General features: G+C 44.8%; 2 protein-coding genes across 2 annotated transcripts; both read left to right on the forward strand.

Annotated features, from left to right (window-relative positions):
* The first annotated feature begins 1,000 nt into the window (after window positions 1-1,000).
* prdm8b (PR domain containing 8b) lies at window positions 1,001-4,049 on the forward strand. Its single transcript, XM_053421383.1, has 3 exons — window positions 1,001-1,219; window positions 1,724-1,955; window positions 2,280-4,049. The coding sequence occupies exons 1-3, from the start codon at window positions 1,001-1,003 to the stop codon at window positions 3,524-3,526; spliced, it is 1,698 nt and encodes a 565-aa protein (XP_053277358.1). The 3' UTR covers window positions 3,527-4,049.
* A 12,222-nt stretch (window positions 4,050-16,271) lies between these two features.
* fgf5 (fibroblast growth factor 5) lies at window positions 16,272-19,402 on the forward strand. The gene is given in 4 exon segments (XM_053421117.1): window positions 16,272-16,482; window positions 18,884-18,958; window positions 18,961-18,986; window positions 19,328-19,402. Coding segments are annotated over 4 exon segments (387 nt in total).
* Window positions 19,403-21,438: the final 2,036 nt, after the last annotated feature.

Raw genomic sequence — 21,438 nt, forward strand, 5'->3', positions numbered from 1 at the left:
TCCGGTGCCGGTTTCCCGCACAAGCGGCGGGAGGGATGCGGGAGGAGCGCGGCCGCAGCCGGGTGCGTGAATTACGCGCTGTCCGAGGTTAGAGAAGAAGTGATTACGCGGTCGTGCCGCTTTAATCAGTCTCACGGGGGAAAGTGTGGATTATGGTAATAGGGCGACATACGCTGCCGCTTGTAGAGGGGAGAGGAAGGAGGGCTGACTGGGAACCAGTGACTTTGACGGTCCACTTGAAACCATTGGACACGCTCCGTCCATTGGACACGCACGAACCTCAGCGGGAGACTCGTCTCCATTCTATACAAGTTTCTACAAAACTGTAACGTCACAACATCACATTCATATTAAATACATGGGACAGATTTAAACATATTATACAGTATTTATTTTTAAAGGACCAGGGAGAAATCATTTTAGGATTATTATAACATTTTAATTTTTTTTTAATTAAGCCAATCACGACAACTACATTATTAATATTACCACCTTAATAAAAACAGGTAAATTCTGTCTTAATCAAAAATACAAGTTTATCTTTTTATTTTACATTTTTAAAGGCCTTTGTAAAATAAAATAATAATAATATAATTTCTGCTGGGCTTTGATCTTATTCATTTTTTATTTTGCTGCGTAATTGACCACATTGGGAACCCGTATCATCAATATGCTGAAGGTGAAGCCGCCATGAACTTATTATGGGGTTTGAATTAATTAGAAATCCTGGCCAAAAAAAAAAAAAAAGAGAAAGAGAAAGCGTTTCCCTAACGACGCCCCTGACAGCTGCTTCAGTCAATCTGTCCAGGAAGAGATTTATTTATCAGCTGAGACACAGACACCAGCGAACAACCAGGAAACACACCTCAAATTCATAATTCTGATATTAATAAACAATGTTAGGGCATAAGAGAATGGGAGGAAACTGGACAGTGATGATTTGAAGGTGGCTCGCTGTTAGTTTCGGTTTCTCATGATGACGTGTCTCTTGCAGGGTGTCATGGAGGAGTCCAGCTCTCAGAAGTTGGTGTGGGACGGCGACGCCAAGGCGGTGCAGCAGTGTCTCACCGACATCTTCACCAGCGTGTTCACGACGTGCGACATCCCGGAGAACGCCATCTTCGGGCCTTGCGTGCTGAGCCACACGTCGCTGTACGACAGCATCGCCTTCATCGCGCTGAAGTCCACCGACAAGCGCACAGCACCTTACATCTTCAGGGTGAGTGGCTCCGACGATCCGTCCCCTCGTGTTTCCTCCTCAATGTCTTTATATTTCGTTGTAAAACATAATTTAAAGCGTCTATTTATCAATATTTATGTTTTTATTTACTGTGCAGCTCCACATATATTGAATCCAATGCTTCAAACCAAAGGAATGAGCAAAGTTGAAAAAATATCCCCATGCACATAGCAGCAATATCATAATAATGTTTAATATTTGTAGTTTAAAGTAGTATTTTTAATTTTTTTAAAAGGCAATTCACTCCAGACTGCAGCAATTAACTGAAATTCATGATTTAAAAATGCAGAATCTTCTAATTCACTGGAATCATTAATTTCCGGTGCATGTATTTTAGAAAATAGCCACATATTGTTGATAATTTTAGTTCTGGAAGTAGATTTTGTTGTAATTTTATGATTTCAATCTATAAAATAATAGAATTTTGAGGTAGTAAACGTGGAGAAACATTAGCTAACGATGAATTTGACCCGTGCTGTGCAGGTGGACACCTCAGCGGCCAACAGCACCTCCGAGGGCCTGATGTGGCTGCGGCTGGTCCAGTCGGCCCGGGACAAGGAGGAGCAGAACCTGGAGGCCTACGTGAAGAACGGCCAGCTCTTCTACCGCTCCCTCCGCCGGATCGAGAAGGACGAGGAGCTGCTGGTGTGGTACGGCAAGGACCTCATCGACCTGCTGCTGCTCAGCTCCAGCAGAGCGCCGGCCAAGAGCAAAGGTGAGCGGGTTCACATCCCGTCCTCACTGGAGCCCATCACGGCTCCCTGACATCATCATTTGTTCTTTATGGGTTCATTTGACTCCACAGACACATAAATTGCAGCCGTGAAGCTTCTCTGGAAATGCATTTGCTCTGGAATTCATCGTTAGGTTTTAAGCATATTTAAATATAATGATGCACCAAGGACAAATGATCCGTGATAGCCTCTGAATTACAGAATAGATCATTCTTGCTCTGGTATAAGACGGCACATTGAAGCTGGGTGGTTTCCAGGGTCTCTTTTCGTGAGAGCTAATTTCCATTTCTCTTCTTCTTCTCAAGGTTCGTCCCACTACTCGTGTCCGGACTGCAGCCAGCGCTTCCAGTTCGAGTTTCCCTTCCTGGCCCATCTCCGGTTCCGCTGCACCAAGAGACTGCAGAGCATCACGGGCGCCGACGAGGAGCCCAGCAAGGAGAGGAGCGCCGAGCGACCCAACACGACCCCGACCAGGTCCAGCCCCAAGCTGGGTCGCTCCGAGGGCTTCGGCAGCCCCCAGGACAGCAGCAAACCCTCCACAGACTTTCACAACCTGGCCAGGGATCTAGAGAACAACCGGACCAGCCCCCCGAGCGACAAGGAGGCCGAGATCTGCAGCGAGAGCTCGGGGAAGAGGAAGTTCTCGGAAATCGAGGAGTGCCGAGCGCCCAGCCTTACACAGACCAAATCTAAAGACGAGCTTGCCACGTCTGCACAGAACTACCGAGGCGTGTACGGCCTGGAGGATAACCGCAGGCCCTTCTCCCCGCCGGGCTCCACAGGAAGCGGGGAGGTCAAACGCAGCGCCTTCACCGAGGTCAAGAAGAACCCCAAGCATCACAGCGGCAGCAAAAACCTCCAGACCTCCAACTCTGAAAACAAAGATGGCGGTCGTCCCAGCAGCAACCCGTCGGAGAAGCACCTCAACATCCGGCAGGTGCTGTCGGAGACCCAGCCGGCCCAGACCTCGCCCATGGGCAGCGCCTTCACCTCCGTCAGCCAGCAGGGAGGGGGCAGCGGCGGCGAGAGGAAGAGTGCCTTCAGTCAGCCATCGCGTTCCTCCTTCTCCCAGATCTCACCACTGGTGATGCCGCCCAAGCTGCTGGACTGCCACCCAGCGGTGGGCGACACCATCTCCTCCTCCAGACTCTACCAGGCCGACCACCTGGCTGCTAAGCTGCAGGGGGCAGAGCTGGGCGCCAACTGCCCTGTGCCGGGCGGCATGGCCAAGCAGAACCCGTTTGTCTACACCACCGCCTTCTGGCCCAAGAGCTCCGGACCTATCCAGATTCAAATGCCCTCGGCGCTCACCCTCCTGCCGCCCTCCTTCACCTCCCTCTGCCTGCCGGCGCAGAACTGGTGCGCCAAGTGCAACGCCTCCTTCCGCATGACCTCGGACTTGGTTTACCACATGAGGTCCCACCACAAAAAGGAGTTCGCCATGGAGCCTCTGGTGAAGCGGCGGCGCGAGGAGAAACTCAAGTGCCCGATTTGCAACGAGTCCTTCCGGGAGCGCCATCACCTCTCACGTCACATGACCTCCCACAACTGACTTTTAAAGCACGGCCGGGACTCGAACACGTGAGGGACAGAGACTGGATTTAAGCACTGCAACAGGAGATCGGCCACATTAGAGTACAAACGCACCGCTCGCACTCGTTTTCACTTTGGACTTTACTCCTCTGATTCCTTTACTTCTTCCCCCCTGTATGATGTGTCATGTTTTTGGGTGTATGCAATTGCGTTTTGACTTCAAGAATTTATCTATTTATGAAGCACTTAAAGGTTTGAAAATAAGGGAAAGATTTAAATATGTGTAAATGTACAGTAAGTTGTATTTTATATCATATAAACGCAAACATAGAGAAGAAATACAAGTGTAGTCACACGTCCTGGTTTACAGCGCCGCAAGTTTTTCCATGTCTACGATAAATATGGACACAGTTTGGGGGATATTATGTCAGACTATATTTCAGAGTGCATGTAATATGAAATGATATTGATTTAAGATGAAGTCTATACATTACAATGTAAATAATTGGTTTTATTTGAAATACAAAGTGTAATATTTTGTGTCAGTGGGGAATAGTTTCAGTGTTTCTTCCTTTTGCGGAAATTTACTACTTGATAGTTTATCTAATCATGTTGAATGCATTGACAATAAAATAGCTTTATTTTCAACACTGGCCTTCGTGGATGTTTCTGTTCCAACCTGGAATATGATGGTTGATAATCAGTGTCATTGTTCTGTTTATTATTATATTCATAAAAATGCATTAATGAAATAAGTTTTACACAACAATTTATCAGGCTGAAATACTGCATGTATATAAAGTCAAACTAAAGAAGGATTTACACCCAATTCTAGTTTTTGATTATTTTTATGTAAAACTTATAAATCAAATACTGCCAATATTCAGCCTTAATAAAAGACTTACAAATTAAAAAATTGTATACAAGTACATACATTGTTTGGTAATTAATTTACAATTAAATATAAATGTAGAAATGGTGATTTATTATATATATATATATATATATATATATATATATATATAGTATCATGCCTATTAGCATAAATTGTTGTTATTACCTTTTTTTAATTACATATTTTACTGCTACATGATAAATGTGGACTGTCCACACTGATGACGTCTTTCCTTGAGATGTTGCTTCGTTTACAGAATATATATAAAATAATATATAAATATATATAAAATATTTATGTATATAATATATATAGACTTTTATATTAAATAGAGTTTAATCCTTAACCCTATAAAATAAATAATACTCTCCACTGTTCCTTGGAAAATATAAATAAATAAGACAAGATATTGATGTTTAATTAGCTTTTTGTGTTGAAGAAGAACTGAAGAAGAAGAAAATACAGAAACAACTGTGGATTAAACTAAGAGATAATAAAATACTTTTAGATTTGAGATTCTTGTTTGGTGAACGTGTTTGATTATCTATTTTATTTGTAGAACCACAGATCAAATAAAAGTACAAATAAATGGTTTTAAGTTAAATCCACAAAACACAAACAGACACTTAAAATAAATCATGCGAGAAAAGCTCTAAATTCCAGTTTCCATAAACCTGTGTAGAAGGAAACGAGATTTCTGAAACTGTACAAACGCTTTTCATTAATATAAATATCACTTTTATCTGTTATAGATTTAAAATATAAAAACAGACATTTTTCTTATTAATGTTTTATGAACAACAAAGATTATACATTTTGCCCTGATGTCTGAGACTCGATTCTATTTATTTACTCAAAATTACACGATAAAAAAAAACCATTCGGTTGAACCCGGTGGAGAATCTGTCCAGAGGAAAAGTGATTCAACAGCGCCATCAAGTGGTCAAGGGGGGAACTACAAGACAAGAAGGAACAATGAGTGTGTATTAAAAAATATCTAATTTGTATTTTAATACAATCTTCTAAAAATCATTGTGTGGCTTATTATAGTAATTATGATAAAATAAGTTTAAACTCTTTTAACACTGAAATAAAGAATTATTTATTAACACAAGTTGAAATATTCATGAATCAGATGAATAACTTTGCTGGATATAAATAATAAAGTTCCATTCATGGATCATCAATATGTAACAAAAACAAGAGTAAGGTCAAAGGTCAAAGGTTAAATCTGTGATCACTTCATTTACTAATGTTATTATTGATTGAAATAAAACAATCCTGATGTATCTTCTCGTAATATCTGATGAATAACTCTTCTGGAACAGGGGCGTAACAACAGGCAATCACCTGGGGGCCCAAGCTGAGAGAAGCCCACCGAAGCCCCCCCCCAACTCCCATGCCAGCTCGGGCTCATGGGTATTGTAGTATTTAAAGCTTACAGAATGGAAAGATGTGATCTCAGAGGAATGAGAGTGAAATAGTTAAGACATGAACCAACTGGTTCCTCCTGTGATGTGTGTTTTATACTGGAACCAGCAGATCCTCAAACTTTGAAAGCTAAATGTCAACAAATGTGCAAAAACTATCTTTCAAACTAAATACCACCAAGGATAAATGTTTAAGATATGTATTTTCTTTTGGTTGAACAGATCTAATTCGTCTGCTCTGTGTCACACGACAGAGAAATCAGATCACCGCTGAATCCCGGTGGGACGGTGGTGACACACGTTAGCAGCAGATAACACCACACGTACAGAGGTGGAGGTGGAGGTGGAGTCAGCAGCGAGATGCTCACACCATGATTAACGGCAGCACCGGTGCACGTTACATCTCATCTCACATCAACAACACACACACACACCTCACATGTCAGCAATCCAAACAGGTCAATCCAACCAGGGAGGCATGTGATCGAGTAGCGACAACACACACACACACACACACACACACACACACACACACACACACACACACACACACTCTGGTGATATTCAGTGCCCTCATGCTTTGCTGCTTGTGTCATCGTCCCTTTGGTGCCACAACTCGCCCCCCGACACATTTGTCACTGCATCACTCAGCACCGAGCCGGCGTGGGACAGTTTATATCTCTGCTAAGCCGGCACTTCCAGTCACGCTACATTTTTACATCTCGGGCTTTTAGCTGACGACTGTTTTTGTGCAGCGAGCAGCGAAGTGAGCGAGCAGGTAAAGAAACCCGAGACGGACGCAGAGTCTTTCCTTGGTACAGGAAGCAGGGACATTTGTCTGTGACCGTATAGTGTTAATAAAGTTTGACGATATGACAGCTCCATAAAAGTGAGGCCGAATTATCTTGGTCGCCCCCTAGTGGCTGGCCGCAGTATAGGTCATGTTATGGTTCATGTACATGAAAGATGAGATCACTGCCCACATACTTCAAACTCACTCTGGCATGGTTGTGAAGCAATACATCCACTAGAGGGCAGCACAGAGGTCGTTTTTGGGCAAGAAAAATCATAATCGGCCACTAAGGGGTCACTCAATCGAAACAATGACAAAAGACAGAACTCCAGAAGCAGCGAGGGATCATGGGAGTTGTGGTTTATCTACCTGACATGACTCGGGCACAAAATCCCGAATACGAACTCAGTCAAAGTCTCCAGTCGAGCAGATATGATGGAATCCAAAGGGAATCGTCCTGTTACTTTGAATAAAGTGTGGATTCCTCAGGGTTCGAATATTGTTGGAGACATTTTGGATAATGTTTGTAAACAAGTAAACCAAATATGTGTTTTTCATCATTTAAATGAATAGTTGTCACATATTATACCTTGAAAACACATCTTACCGAGGGGCCCTCAGCTCACCGAGGGGCCCTCAGCTGCACCCAGGGGCCCTCAGCTGCACCCAGGGGCCCTCTACTCACGAGGGGCCCTCAGCTGCACAGAGGGGCCCTCAACTCACCATGGGGCCCTCAGCTGCACAGAGGGGCCCTCAGCTCACCGAGCTAACCAGGCCTTGACAGAAGAAGTTCAGATCTGAGGGATCGACTTCCCGCAGCGACAGGGTCTTGGCCCGCGGCCGACTCGCACACATCACAATCTGTTTTTAAGTCGTCATCTTGGTTGACACAAGGCCGGCTCCTCCTGCTGCCGACTGATTACGATATCGCTGTCACATCCTTATTTTTTTTTTTAAAGGTCTAAATATACACGAACGGCTCAGCTCCCCGGTGCATTTGCACTATTCCTGACCCACAATGCACTCAATCTGCGGCTCCGCTGACAGGGACAAATTTACACATCACGTCCACTCGGAGACGATCCCACATGCCGGTGAGCGAGTGTCTCTGCGGGACGCTACCTGGACCCGGGGCACGACTCGGGATTCCTCACATCGTGGAGCCCAAGACTCTGGAGCTCAGATATGAAGGTTGCACCTGTTTCTCTGCCTCAAACTCTGAAGAGGAACAAATCAGTGCAGAGAAATTAGAGGCACGTGATCCAGAAATCACTGAACATACACATATACGTAGGCAAATATACATACATATGGATAAATACATACACACATTGCTGCAACATCTTTGTCATACTTTAGTAATTTATTTATACAGTTTATAAATTACACTAATGAAGGAAATTGAGTGTAATGACAATGAATAGGAGATTACACAAACAGATAATGGAATTATTTGTTTTCCTTTTTGTAACTTGCGCAAGATTATAATTAAATCTCAATTATTATATTTTGTTTTTCCATTTGATTACTGTAATAGATTATACACAGTTTCTGAATGCAATAATACACATATTTATACATTAATGCAGATATTAAAAAGAATAATAACTTATTTTCTAAAGGTTAAGAATGTACTCAAAAGTATTTTACATAAGATACAATCAAGTTTATTATTGAGACATTAAATCTTTAATAAAAACAGATGCAGAATCTATTTGGTTGAACATGAGCACGATCTGGGACAACGATGTTAAACTCTGAATCATTTAATCTGTGTTTTTTCATGATAAATAAATAGATTAAAGACCGATTAATAAAATAATACAAATTTGAATACAGACATATAGTGATTGTAGATGTTTTTACATCAATCAACACTAAATAAAATGATGCATCAGTCTCAGTGAAAAGTTTAAATATGTCATGAAACTTTTCAGCCACAAGTGATTTGATAATTTCATGAATTTTTATAATACATATAATAAGTTATTTAGGTGATACACAATATTTATACCAATGCAAAGACGTTACATTTAAATATATATGTATTTATATCACATATATACAGAAGGAAAATGTAACAGCTCAACATTCAGCTCAAGTGTTTGCACAGAATCATGAGAAGTTCATTAAAGCCCCTAAAATTCTTATATGCAACATTTCCCACTTTGTACTTAAACTACAATATTGTGCTTTAAGAAAACTTTTCCCCACTACTTCAGTCCTGAACTGGTTTGTGCTTCCAGCAGGTCGGCTGCTGGTTGACGTCCATGATGTAGTGTCCGTGTTTCTCGCAGCAGGAGCCGAAGACTCCGACCGCGCTCGAATTACTTTGTTACACATTCCACCGCTCCCCCCCCCCCCCCCCCACGTTTGAAGTGCATCTCCATAACAGCCTCGGCGTTCACTTTTCTCTGAGGCCTCGTGTCACCGAACTCAGTCCAACTTGTTTCAGCCGTGGTAACGACCAGCCTCTCTCCGGGCTCGGGTGGAGAGCTGGCCTGTCATGTAGGGTACCGCTAAAACAGCACAGGGTACTCTTACTTATTTACAACCAACAGCCGCCCACACACACACACACACACACACATACACACACACACACACACACGCGCACACACACACACACACACACATCTCCTCACAGGCCTCAGAGGAAACACATAGTACAACTAGAGGGATCTGATCTCTGTGACACTGCTGAGATGTCATTTGAATTCTGATTTGATTACATCTCCTCTTTAGAAACACAGGAGCTGTGCCGGATCGAGTGTGAAGCTCAGTTACTGAAGTAAACTCATTCATGAAGCTAATGAAGAGCTTCTGAATTCCAACTGCCACGCGTCAGAATCAACTTTAAACTTTTTAAATATTCAATCTGCGATCATTAACGCTCACTGTAGGTCTACATACTCTGTTCCTCAAACCTAATGACAGTTAGTTTGCAGAGTTCATTAATTGCAGGAGCCGTAAAGAAACTTTAGCATGCTGCTAATGTCAGGCCAGAGATATCTACTCCTACTTTATTTGTGCAAAAATTGACTTCATAAAGGGAACAAACTTTTCGGTTTGACGATTTTCAACAAGTTACCTTTAAGTTTATTCAAATTCTTGCACCATTGAAACCATTAAGACCTGTTTGAGTTGAGCATCTAAACACCTGTGGCTCCAGTTTCTGATGTGAACTTAAAAGTTATGCAACAACAACAAAAAGAGTTAAAAATCAGGGCTTCATTGGGATGCAGGGGGAAATCACAGGCTGCATGAAGACGTATGCTCATGTTGGACATGTGTTTACTTTTGTGTTAGACTTATATCCTCAGTTCAAACCTGAGCTCAGGCCGGTGAAAGGTCCCGATGAAGACGTATGGTGCCCGAGCCAGGGCCGGATCCAGAGGTGGATAACGGATGAGTGAAGATCAGTCCGACTGTTTCCTGTGAGAAGAACCAGAGCAGATTTATCTTCTGTGTTCAACCGGCGGCCGCCCAGGGGCCACTTCAAGGAAGAAGGACGTCTGATACATGTAAATGTCTTCAAAAGATTTTCTGCAGAGGGAAAAAGTGGATGAACCATTAAGAGCAGAACAAAGAGGGCGACCTCTCGTAAAGGTTCCAGGAAACAAGTGTAAGATCAGATCTACAGTTCAATCTGCTCAACATCACAGGACGGAGCGTCGATAGAACACAGAGAGCAGTTCTGAGAGCTGCTGGTTCAAAGACAAGATGGTTCGGTCAACTTGATGTTGAACTGGAATTAATGTAATGGGGCTAAATCTACTGTTGCCTCAGTGAATCAGAGAGAGAAAGAGAGAAACCTTCCCAGTCAGAGAACAGAGAAAGTTTTCCCATCGCAATCAGGAAAGAATTTTGAAATCTAAAAGTAAATATGACTGACTTCAATGTCAATCTGTCTAAAAGAAGAAAGGAAAAGGGTCGATGCTTCATATCAGTGATATTTTAGATTGTAAATAATTCTCTGGCTGCATCTGGGCCCCGATCACACTAAGGTAAATCATATCTGTTCATTTCTGTGGCTTCTTATCAAATTTCACAACATGTCAAAAGTCTGACATTGTTATTGGTTTTGAATTGAAAAAACATTTCTGATTAATAAATGTGAGCTGACAGACATTCAGCGACGGCGTCACATTTATATTTAACCGGCAGCAGAGAATGGGATTTCAAGTATTTCAGATATTCTCCTCCCGCTAATGTCACAAAGTCAAACTCCAGCAGAACCAACACAACCAGTGAGTGAGGACGTGTGCTGGCTCGGCTCCAGGTGCAGGATCAGCTGCTCTCAGCTGTTTGCACCGGGAGCTGAAGACCTCCAATCAGGACCCAGCGTCAGGAGCTCCGGACCTGAAGGAACCAGTCACACCAGTCACATTCACAATCTGGAACCCACAGCATCAGGAGCTCCGGACCTGAAGGAACCAGTCACACCAGTCACAGTCACAATCTGGAGCCCACAGCGTCAGGAGCTCCGGACCTGAAGGAACCAGTCACACCAGTCACAGTCACAATCTGGAGCCCACAGCGTCAGGAGCTCCGGACCTGAAGGAACCAGTCACACCAGTCACATTCACAATCTGGAACCCACAGCGTCAGGAGCTCCGGACCTGAAGGAACCAGTCACACCAGTCACAGTCCCAATCTGGAACCCACAGCGTCAGGAGCTCTGGACCTGAAGGAACCAGTCACACCAGTCACAATCTGGAACCCACATCATCAGGAGCTCCGGACCTGAAGGAACCAGTCACACCAGTCACAATCTGGAACCCACATCATCAGGAGCTCCGGACCTGAAGGAACCAGTCACACCAGTCACAGTCACAATCTGGAACCCACAGCATCAGGAGCTCCGGACCTGAAGGAACCAGTCACACCAGTCACAGTCACAATCTGGAAACCACAGTGTCAGGAGCTCTGGACCTGAAGGAACCAGTCACACCAGTCACAGTCACAATCTGGAAACCACAGCGTCAGGAGCTCTGGACCTGAAGAAACCAGTCACACCAGTCAGAATCTGGAACCCACAGCTTCAGGAGCTCCGGACCTGAAGAAACCAGTCACACCAGTCACAATCTGGAACCCACAGCGTCAGGAGCTCCGGACCTGAAGGAACCAGTCACACCAGTCACAGTCACAATCTGGAAACCACAGCGTCAGGAGTTCTGGACCTGAAGGAACCAGTCACACCAGTCTCAATCTGGAACCCACAGCATCAGAAGCTCCGGACCTGAAGGAACCAGTCACACCAGTCACAATCTGGAACCCACAGCATCAGGAGCTCTGGACCTGAAGGAACCAGTCACACACGTCTCACACCTGAACTCTTTCTCTCTGCATCTGTTCTTCATCTGCTGGGACAGCGGCTGGTTTCAATGGGAACGACTGGTTCAGCCCTCGGATCCATCACCTGGAGCTCAGACCTCTCGTGGTTCACACAGCTCACGTTACACTGGGATGAGTCACTCTGGTTAATTAAGACAAATTAATGAAGAAGAGAAACATCAGCTCATGCAGCTGCAGCTTCGAGCTTCTCTGGGCTGATTCGTGGAGGCTGAAAATCAAAGCATCGGTGTGTGTGTGGTGTGTGAGAGCGACCGAACAGGCTCTGAAACCGATTCTGACCACATCTGTCTGACAAGGACCTTGCAGCCATCCGAACCTGCACCAAAATAAAGTGTTCGTTCTTCCCGGACCAACATCTGTCCAGAGTTTTGTAGAAAATACACTTTTTGCATAATCTTGCAAATGGACAGGGGTGAAAACAGAAGCTCCTTGGCCGAGGTGAACTCACGGTGGATAAGGAAACAATCATGATTTGCGGTCATAACGCTTTTCTTTACAGGTTCCCTGATGCTTATTAACACACACACACACACGCACACACACACACAGACACAAAGAGACACACACTCCCTCTTCAGGGGGTCTGTGTGTTACCGGTGAACAGGTGTTGCTTTGTAGCTCGGCCAAGAGACGCTGAGCTGAAAGAACAACAACAACAACAAACAAGCAGCAGCATCTCACTCCTGCTAATTTTCTGCCTCTGCTCTTTGTTCATCATCTCACTCTGAAGTACACTTTGAACACCCCCCCCCCCCCCCTTGACCTTGAGCTTTGAAAGAAGGAAAGCTCGGGTGGGGTTGGGGGGGTGAAGGGGGGGGGGGGGGTCTGTTGTGTCTCCGAGTCCCTCAGTGGAGTGTGAACAACATGGTGGACGGCCTGTGGGACGGTGCAGACCACACGTCGGAGAGGCTGCGATGGCGATGACCCACGATGACACTTCTGACATCACGCCCCACGGAGTCAGACTCAGCTGGCAGTTGTGTGTTTGTGTGGAGGAACATGACAACTTCGTGAACAAAGCATGAATATAAACACTGTCGATCACACACAGGCCTGACGGACGTGAAGGGAAACTTGGCCGAGAGAAGCTCGTGGAAAAGTCTCCGCTGAGACGCCTCGTAATATATTGAGTGGTTGAAGAAAACGTACCGAGCTGCTCGAGTCCCACGGACGTTAATAAACAACAATCTGAGACACAGCTCATTAGTTCTGACTCACAAACGCAGGCCAAGCAAACGCTGATGATAATTCATTCATCTACATCGGTGCAGGTATGAGACTGAGGAGCCTGCACAGAGTCAGAGATGAGTCTGAAGAAGAAGACAATGAATAATATTTCAACTCAGTTATTTCCACTAGGGTTCAGAAGTTGTTTGAGGATAGAAACTTCTAAAACTTCTAATCTCAATGGAAACTGGTACCAGGTAAATAAAGCTGGACGACATGACAACTCCAACAATCAGTTGACAAAATATTGAAACATAATTCTCGTTTATTTAACCATTTCCATGTGTAAACGTTTATTTTACATATAATATAAAGTAACCTCATACTGGACTGTAGAGCTGCAGGATTCTCTGTTCTTTATCTTCCTTTGCCTCCAAGGAATCAAGAAGAATCAACTCAGTTCTGTGTCCACTAGAGGCCTTTAGTCCTCTGCTCCCTTGGACCTACACTCTGATATGAAGTGTCCTTCGCTGGGAGTGTCCCCTTCACACGGAGACACAAGGCACAGGATAGAAAATCTTCCCCTATAGGAATTGGGACACCGCTCGCTACGTCATCGGCAGCCAACTGAGGTGGAGGAGGCTCAGTTAGCAGCTCCAGGTGAACCAGGGAGAGGGGATTGGTCCAGCTGAGGCCAGTCAACTCTCCCTGGACTCAAGGAAACGGCCCTGGAGTCCCCGACCTGGCAATTTCAACCAAGAATCGTTATCAAGCAACGTTAGAGCAGTGAGACATCTGACAGCTGCAGGACGGACGGGACAGATTCATCAGGCTACAAGTGTTCACAGGCAAAGTTTGAACCTGAAACTTCCCACTTGTTATTTAGAAATGAAGAACCCTCTTCTTCAGGAAACTTGAAAACCTATAATTCTTCTTTAGATGTTAGAGTCCTTGGATCAAACACACAATGCAAACGACTTCTCGAGCAATGACGACAATGCCGACTCTCCGAGCTCCACCGGACACCAGAGCAGTGGACTCATCCCGCTGGTGATTGAGACCTTGGCCGGTCAGACGCTCCCTCAAAGGGCCCTCGACCCTCAGATTGATCACCGTCTCCGGGCTCAGACATTTCAGGGCCGCGGCAGAACCTGCTGTCTGCCGTTTGCTTAGACTAAAAAGCTGCTAAGAGCTGGGATCAATCGGGCGGGAGAATCAATCAGGATCATCCGTGTTTATACGAGTGCGGAGGATTACCTCACTGTTACTGGAATGGCCTCACTGGAATGACTGGCCATTAGGACAGTGGGACTAAACACTGGCCCGCTGTTTACATAGAAGGTAATGTGGGCTCGGCCCCTGCTCTGTGTGCCAGAGACAATTAGGCCCCTGCGCCGGCGGTAATCCACCGCCGGGCACCAGCTAATCAAATTCAAACATAGCTGGGCCCCTGAAAACAATGAGGGCAGGGATTACCATGAAAACACATGGAGATAGAACATTTATTAACTTCATGCTGAACATGTGCTGCAGTGACCAACATTCAAACTGCATCAAGTGGATGTTTATAAAGTATATAACATGATATAGGTTATATGGCTGCAGTTTATAGGTTATAAACTCCGCCTCCTCCATGTTAGTATGGGACATGGACCAAACTAAAACAAAAATCCAAGTTCACGTCAAATGTTTTCTTTCTTCAAAGATGGTTTCTGCCATTTTAGATAATTCTGTTCAAGTGTTTCTGGTGAATTTGGTTTGTTTTTGTTATTAGACTCTGTAACAACGTGGTGAAACGTTGTGATTGACAGCTGAGACTGACTTGCCGAATTTTATTCCCATCAAAACAATATGGCGGCTTCTTTTTTTGTATAATAGCAGCAAGTGAATCATTGGCGTTCACAGGAAAACTCATTTGTTTATCCAATAAACTATAAGAGAAGAAATCTAGAAACTCTAAAGAACTCTATCATCAAAGCATCGAGAACTGTGTCCATTACGTGTTTAGATGTTTTAATTTGACAGCAAATCAATTGTGTTTTTCTGTAAGTTATGTCTTTCTCTGTATGAAATGAGAACTGATCAGATTCTGATTGATAAGAGTTGTATGTTTTCTGGGTGAATCTTCCTCAAAGGTTCACAGGAAGGAATCAAACCTGTGACCTTATAACACCATGAAAGATTCAGATGATTTATTCACTTCCTCTGTCACGTATGAGTCAGAAAAGTCTCTTGTAATAAGTGTTACTGGTTGTTTTTGCTGAATAACGACACTTTCACAGGTCACACAACTGTTGCTGGAATAATGAAATAACGTAATAACGAAAATTAAAAATGTTCATAAGATGATATAATAAATCCAGTGAGAGGAGAGACTCATAATACATAAATATATAAATCAAAGTAATTAAAACACACACAAAATGCTGGTTCCTATTTATTTCTGATCAATTGTCTCAACAGCCACAACATGTCCACGTGCACGAGCTTGGCAGACAGCCTGTGTAGTGAGCATGTGCACGTATCAGATGATAAGGTGGACTAAAGCCTATAAATACAGCGGAGTGTGATCCACACTTTAAACTGTGCAGCTGCAGCACCTGAGGATCTGAGCTCCCTGAACTCGTCCTGCGTTCAACGCCTCGTTGTTCAGCTTCAACTCTCCAGTGAGAACACGAGGGGACACATCGAGTCCCTCCTTAAATGCGCGGTAATGGTTCGAGTCCGCGATCTGTGACAGCGATGTCTCCTTGTGCGTAAAATGCCGCGCGCAGTGCGTCCTGGCGCGGACGAGTCCTTGGACAGTGCGCGGTGTGAGTGGCGCTCGCTTCACGCCCCGCGCGCGCGGCTCGATGCTGTGCAGGAGTGGCATCTCGGCGACAGAATCTGGATGAAAGCGCGTCCTGCAGAGCTCAGGCATGCATCGAGTAGTGAGATCATTGGCGTTATAAATATCCCCGTGCCAGCAGAACTGCCCCAGCTCCTGCAGCCGGGGTAATGCCAACACACTGCACGCGTGAGGGTGCGCGCGTGTGTGCGCACGGTTTCTGGAGCCCGGACCTCGGGACGAGCGACGCCAACATGCGTGAAGTGGCCTAGCGAGCGTGTCCTCTGTGGAAGAATGAATGTTCCTCTCTACCTCTTGACCTTCGCTCACTTGCTTTGCGCCGCCGCCGGAGAGGAGCGCGTCTCCCTGGAGAGCCAACTTCTGGAGGAGGGGATCCGCTCGGGACGCAGGACGTGCAGGCTCTACTGCCGGGTGGGCATCGGCTTCCATCTGCAGATTCATCCGGACGGCAGAGTCAACGGCAGCCATGCGCCCAACCAGCTGAGTAAGTCGTTCCGTTCCCCGGGTCTCACGGTGCAGCCGCTGCGCGCCCTGCACGGCTGCTGAGCCACACGCATGGATCCGAGTGCGTCCCGCGGAGAGGACGCACCGGATCACATTCTCTCTCTCTCATTGATTCCCTCCTGCAGCCCTGTCTGTCTTTTAAAATTGAAGTTTAAACAATGATGATTTACGCACGAGCAGTGTGAGGAGCGCGCGGCCAAACTTGGGCTCGACCCTGTGAGGTACGTGCGCAGCGTCGTGCGGGTGCGTGGCCTCGTCCCGGTCCCTGGAGGTTTGCAGGTAGACTATTTGTGGAGGTAACAGGTGCAGCAGCTGGGACACTGGACCAGGATGTGTTGGATTTACAATCAGACAGATTGTCATCACAAAACCCCCTCCCCCCCATCATCATGATTACAGAATATGTTGAAACTAGTTATTGTTTTCTGTGCAACTTCAATTATTTAAGCTTTTTTTAATTAAACAGACAAACAGTTAAAGAAAAATAATCTGTGGAAATAACTTCTCCCTTGATGCAACATAAATGTGATGTTTGAGTTATTTTAAAGTGTGAATATTGCTTATTATTAATTTGATGCATTTCTCCAGGGTCCAGTACTTTAAGAGGTTTATGCTCACATCACAAATATGCACAACACACATTTATATAGGAATTAATGTGTTATATGATTGACCAGCTTGTACCTTGTAGTAAAATTAAGGAAATGCAAACATAACTAGTGAATAAGAAAGAGATATTTGAGTTTAAATGTTTTAAAATGAGGTGGATGACTATCAAAGACTTTACAGGATATTTAAATGGGATTATGTATCTGTATTTCTAAGTTAAAAAAACATGATACCATCACTAAACGTCATAACAAACTCAGCTGGGTGTATAGGAATGAAGATTGTTGAGAATAAACTTGTTTAAAGAGCATCTTAGAGTTTGGAAAAGGTATAAAAAAATTTATGAAAAACATCTTTATGCATAATTTCAAACAAAAAAAAAGTTAAATACAAGTCACGACTATTGGCTGTTACGTGAATCTCGTCCTGTGCCGTCAGGGACAAGACACCAGAGCCACAAATCAAACTTCAGTTCCTGCTGCACAGTCAGATCCCTCATCGCCCCGTGGAAGTGCACTTGTGCCTCCATTTCATGGTTCCCCTCAGAAGAGTTGTCAGGTTACACAGATTTCATCGCAGCGGCCACGTGGGCCTCAGAGTCCTGCATGACAGCACCGAGACCAGCAGGCGTCCTGGATCCGTGACATGCAGATTGTTTTACTGTCGCCCTGAGTCAGCTCCTCTCGGAGAGTCGTGGACACACGGTTCACTTAGAACAGTAATCTAGGAAAACAATTCTATTGCAGTTGAGTCACCACAGCAGCCCCCCCCCCCCCCCTCCTGTTTGCAGTGAGATAAATAAACAACCTGTTGAATTTCAAGTGTTTTTATGGTGTGTTTTTGATTTGTTGTGACAGATAAAGGTGGAGCGACCAGGACACGTGGTTCAAGGAGGAGTCGTTAACTTTTGGGGCAGATGTGATGAGGAGGGCGGATCAAATAATTATTTAGGGGATTGCTATCTAAGAGTGTGGGTAATTTGGTGCAGCTTGATTGAATGTAAGAGGCCTTGGCGGACATATGTACTCATATGAGTGACATTCAAGTTATTTTATTGTATTGAGTTATGTTCAATAACCCAAAGTATAGGAAGGAAGAAGTCGTCCCTTAGTTTTGATTTCAGGGGACTGGTTTTCTTGAGAAGGATGTTGTCAGCAGGATAACTGAAAAATATTGACAACTCAAGAAAGAAGCCATTAAAGTTTGGGGCAGATCCGAGCTAATGGAGCAAATTCAGGATTTTCTTTTCAACTTTCTTAAATATGGCGAGTTAGGGTGTAAGACAAGTGTGTTTCTGAACTTTCACCCAGTCTCTGTGGTTCAACCTGTCGACTTTCAGATCATGATTCTGTATCTCTGAGCTCCTGCTGCTGTCCCATACGAGCAGGGTAGAGTTCCACACTTCATCAACAGCCTGTCCTTACATATAAAAACATCTGTGTGCGCAGACTATCCCAGAATCATTAATGTTTCATCTCAAACAAGATGGCTACAGAAAGTGTCCCTGTTCGTGTTTTCATTACTGTGACATGAGTTCATTTGAAAATGTTTAAAAACTTTTAAAAAGTTTGCTAAATTTTGGGTTGATTAAATATATTCTGTCTGCTCTAAGATATAAATTCCTCATTGCTCCATTGATGTGTCCTGATGATCACCACGGTTCAGGTCAACGTCCCACTCGAGAGGAGACGAGAAACACAAAATGACGAGTGTGGTAAAAATACCCTGCCGAGCCCCCCCGGTCACCGGAGCGTGTTGTTTTGTCCCTGCAGGTGTCCTGGAGCTCTTTGCGGTGGTCTCAGGGGTCATCGGCATCAAAGGGGTCTTCAGTAACAGATTCCTGGCCATGACAAGAGAGGACGGCTCCACGCCACCGTGAGTGTCTCACTCACTTCACCCACACTGCTTCTGTTTGTCACCTGCTGCTCTGCACACACACACACACGGGGCTCGTTCCGCTGGACTGTGCACGACGACTGCCTGTTGTGTTCAAGTGACATTTAGTCGAGATGTCGTCCAATCGTGCAGCTGCAAAGGCTCCGTGGCTTTTCACTGTTTACAATTAACTTAAAAATCAACTTTGGAACTTTAAAAAGCAGCTTTGTTAAAATGAATTTGAAGATTCACAGACTGTTGAATATAGGAGACTGTTTCCTCTTTTGATTCCCACTCCTCACACCTGAACGTCTGCTGTTGCTCTGTGTAACTCTGGTGAGTGTGTAGAGCAGCAGGAGAATGTCTGGAGCATCCAGGTGAGGGTAGAGCAGCCGGACGCTGGACATGATGCATGAATGATGCCGTGGAAATCACATTTAGAAACTTCGTCAACATCTCAGTTTACTGGCTGTGAACTTCCCAGACATTCTCGTGCCGTCTTCTCACGTCGGCTAACTCGGACAGTTTCTGGATATTTCACCAGGGGGCCGGCAGGACAGGTTTCCAGACAATCACAGGAACAACTGACTTGAACAAATGCTTGATTATACGCGTTCCCAGATCCAGCCCTCCAGAAAATGTCAGGATAAATGTCCAGACTTCAGTTCAGGTCTGTCAGCAGCTTTGTTTACTTACTTCTTACTTCTGAGAGCAGCTCTCCACTGCAGGTCACCTTCATCTGGACCCATGGAACTGGTTTGTTCCGCCATCAAAACCATATCCAGTGCAGCTATATTTGTTTTATTTATTCATTTCTGCAGCTCTAGCATCTGTCCAGAATCCTCCCATCGGACTTCAGCGTGTCATGGGGCATGCTGCTCTAATCTGTAGCCTCAGTTCTGAGATTTTTAAATCCCCCCCCCCCCCCCCCCCCCACACCCAAACAAACAGTAAACCCAAATCTCCCTCCGGCAGCTCGGTCCTGCTGCTGTAAGCAGTCTGGCCACTGTCGAGTCGCCTTGGCAGGCGAGTAGATGGAGGCAGCCTCCTATTAGCATGTGGCTAATGGGGAAAGCAGATTAAGTCCTATCTGGGAGTGCTGATAATATAGTGGAGTGGAGGAGTGAGCCCCCAAAGTGAAATCAATATGTGGAGTAAACACTCCCAGAGAGCTGGAGAGTCACTGAGCTGCTGATGCTGTTAACGCTCGGCCACAGTGATGAATTCCCCCTCAGCTCCACGTATTGTTCATGAAACCATATCAGCAGGGAGCCATGTGGCCTCTTTCATCCCAGCTAACTCTCAGGCGTCTCGTGTTGGAAGAGACTCGTCTGTGACTCGTCTGTGACCGGCAGCAGGAACACGCTCAGTCGTCACTGCAGCTTATATGAGCAAAGAGGAAAACTGCTAAACTTTGTGAGGGTCAGAGCACATCAGACACTGGACTCACACATGAACTGAGACAACGTGGGGCTGGATAATAAGAGAAAACCTGACTGTCTTCGTTCTGCTGGGAGTTTGTCGTCTGTAAGTCGTGTCTCATCTGCCTCGTTTCCTGTTCCACTGTCAAAACCTCAAAACTAAAGTTCTTTCCCAGTTCACGCCCAGGTCCTTACGCTCCACTTATTGTATCAGTGTCACAAAGTCAATCAACAAACAGGTCGATGTTGTTATTGCCTCCGAAAAAAAATTCATGTCTGTGTTTCTCTGCTCGTCTGTCAATCAGCAGAATTAGATGGATACTTTATTAATCCCGTGGGAAATTCAGATCATCTAGTAGCTTGTACACTTAACATACATACAGAAATCACATAGGTAGAACATATTTACAGATACAGGAATGGAATGCAATGATGTGATTGTGTCAGTGTCCAGTAGGAAAGTGTTCTTGTGCTGCTGGAGTGGATAGTACAATAAAATATCAAATGTATATATATATATAAAAACAGCAGACAAATATACATATATAATATCTAAATATATAAGAATATGTAGTGGTAAAGTCTGTGCACGGGCTGGTATAGCCAGTAAAGGGATGGGACAGTGGGTTGGTATATAATAATGAGATGAGATGAGAAGAGAAGAGTAGAGAAGGGGAGGGGGGAGGGCAGACTGAGGTAGACTCATGCAGGGAAGATCACCCCCCCCCCCCCCCCTCCTCTTCTGCGTGGCGAATTAGACAATAGACAGATTACCACAGAGGATGGAGTATGGGTCAGGGAAGGACCAGTTACATTTTGATGCCAAAAACCTTGTGTCGTCCTTGAGTGAGATTATTGGACAAATAAAACTGTGTCATATGAAACTCTCCAAGCTCATAGGTTCTTTACAGTAGAGCTTTCACTGTGAGAGACTGGTTCTCTGCAGTCAGAGTTTATTTTGACCTTGGAGAGATATTTTCATTTGTCTAATAGAACCTCAGTTCTGTGGCTCTGGCTTCACGCTGCTGCTT

This window comes from Pleuronectes platessa, chromosome 4 (assembly GCF_947347685.1).
Source record: "Pleuronectes platessa chromosome 4, fPlePla1.1, whole genome shotgun sequence".
Lineage (NCBI taxonomy): Eukaryota > Metazoa > Chordata > Actinopteri > Pleuronectiformes > Pleuronectidae > Pleuronectes > Pleuronectes platessa.

Coding starts and splice junctions, on each gene's coding strand:
- prdm8b (XM_053421383.1), top strand. CDS start 1,001: ATGGAGGAGTCCAGCTCTCAGAAGTTGGTGTGGGACGGCGACGCCAAG. Junction 1,220..1,723: donor CAGCACCTTACATCTTCAGG/GTGAGTGGCTCC, acceptor CGTGCTGTGCAG/GTGGACACCTCAGCGGCCAA. Junction 1,956..2,279: donor AGCGCCGGCCAAGAGCAAAG/GTGAGCGGGTTC, acceptor CTTCTTCTCAAG/GTTCGTCCCACTACTCGTGT.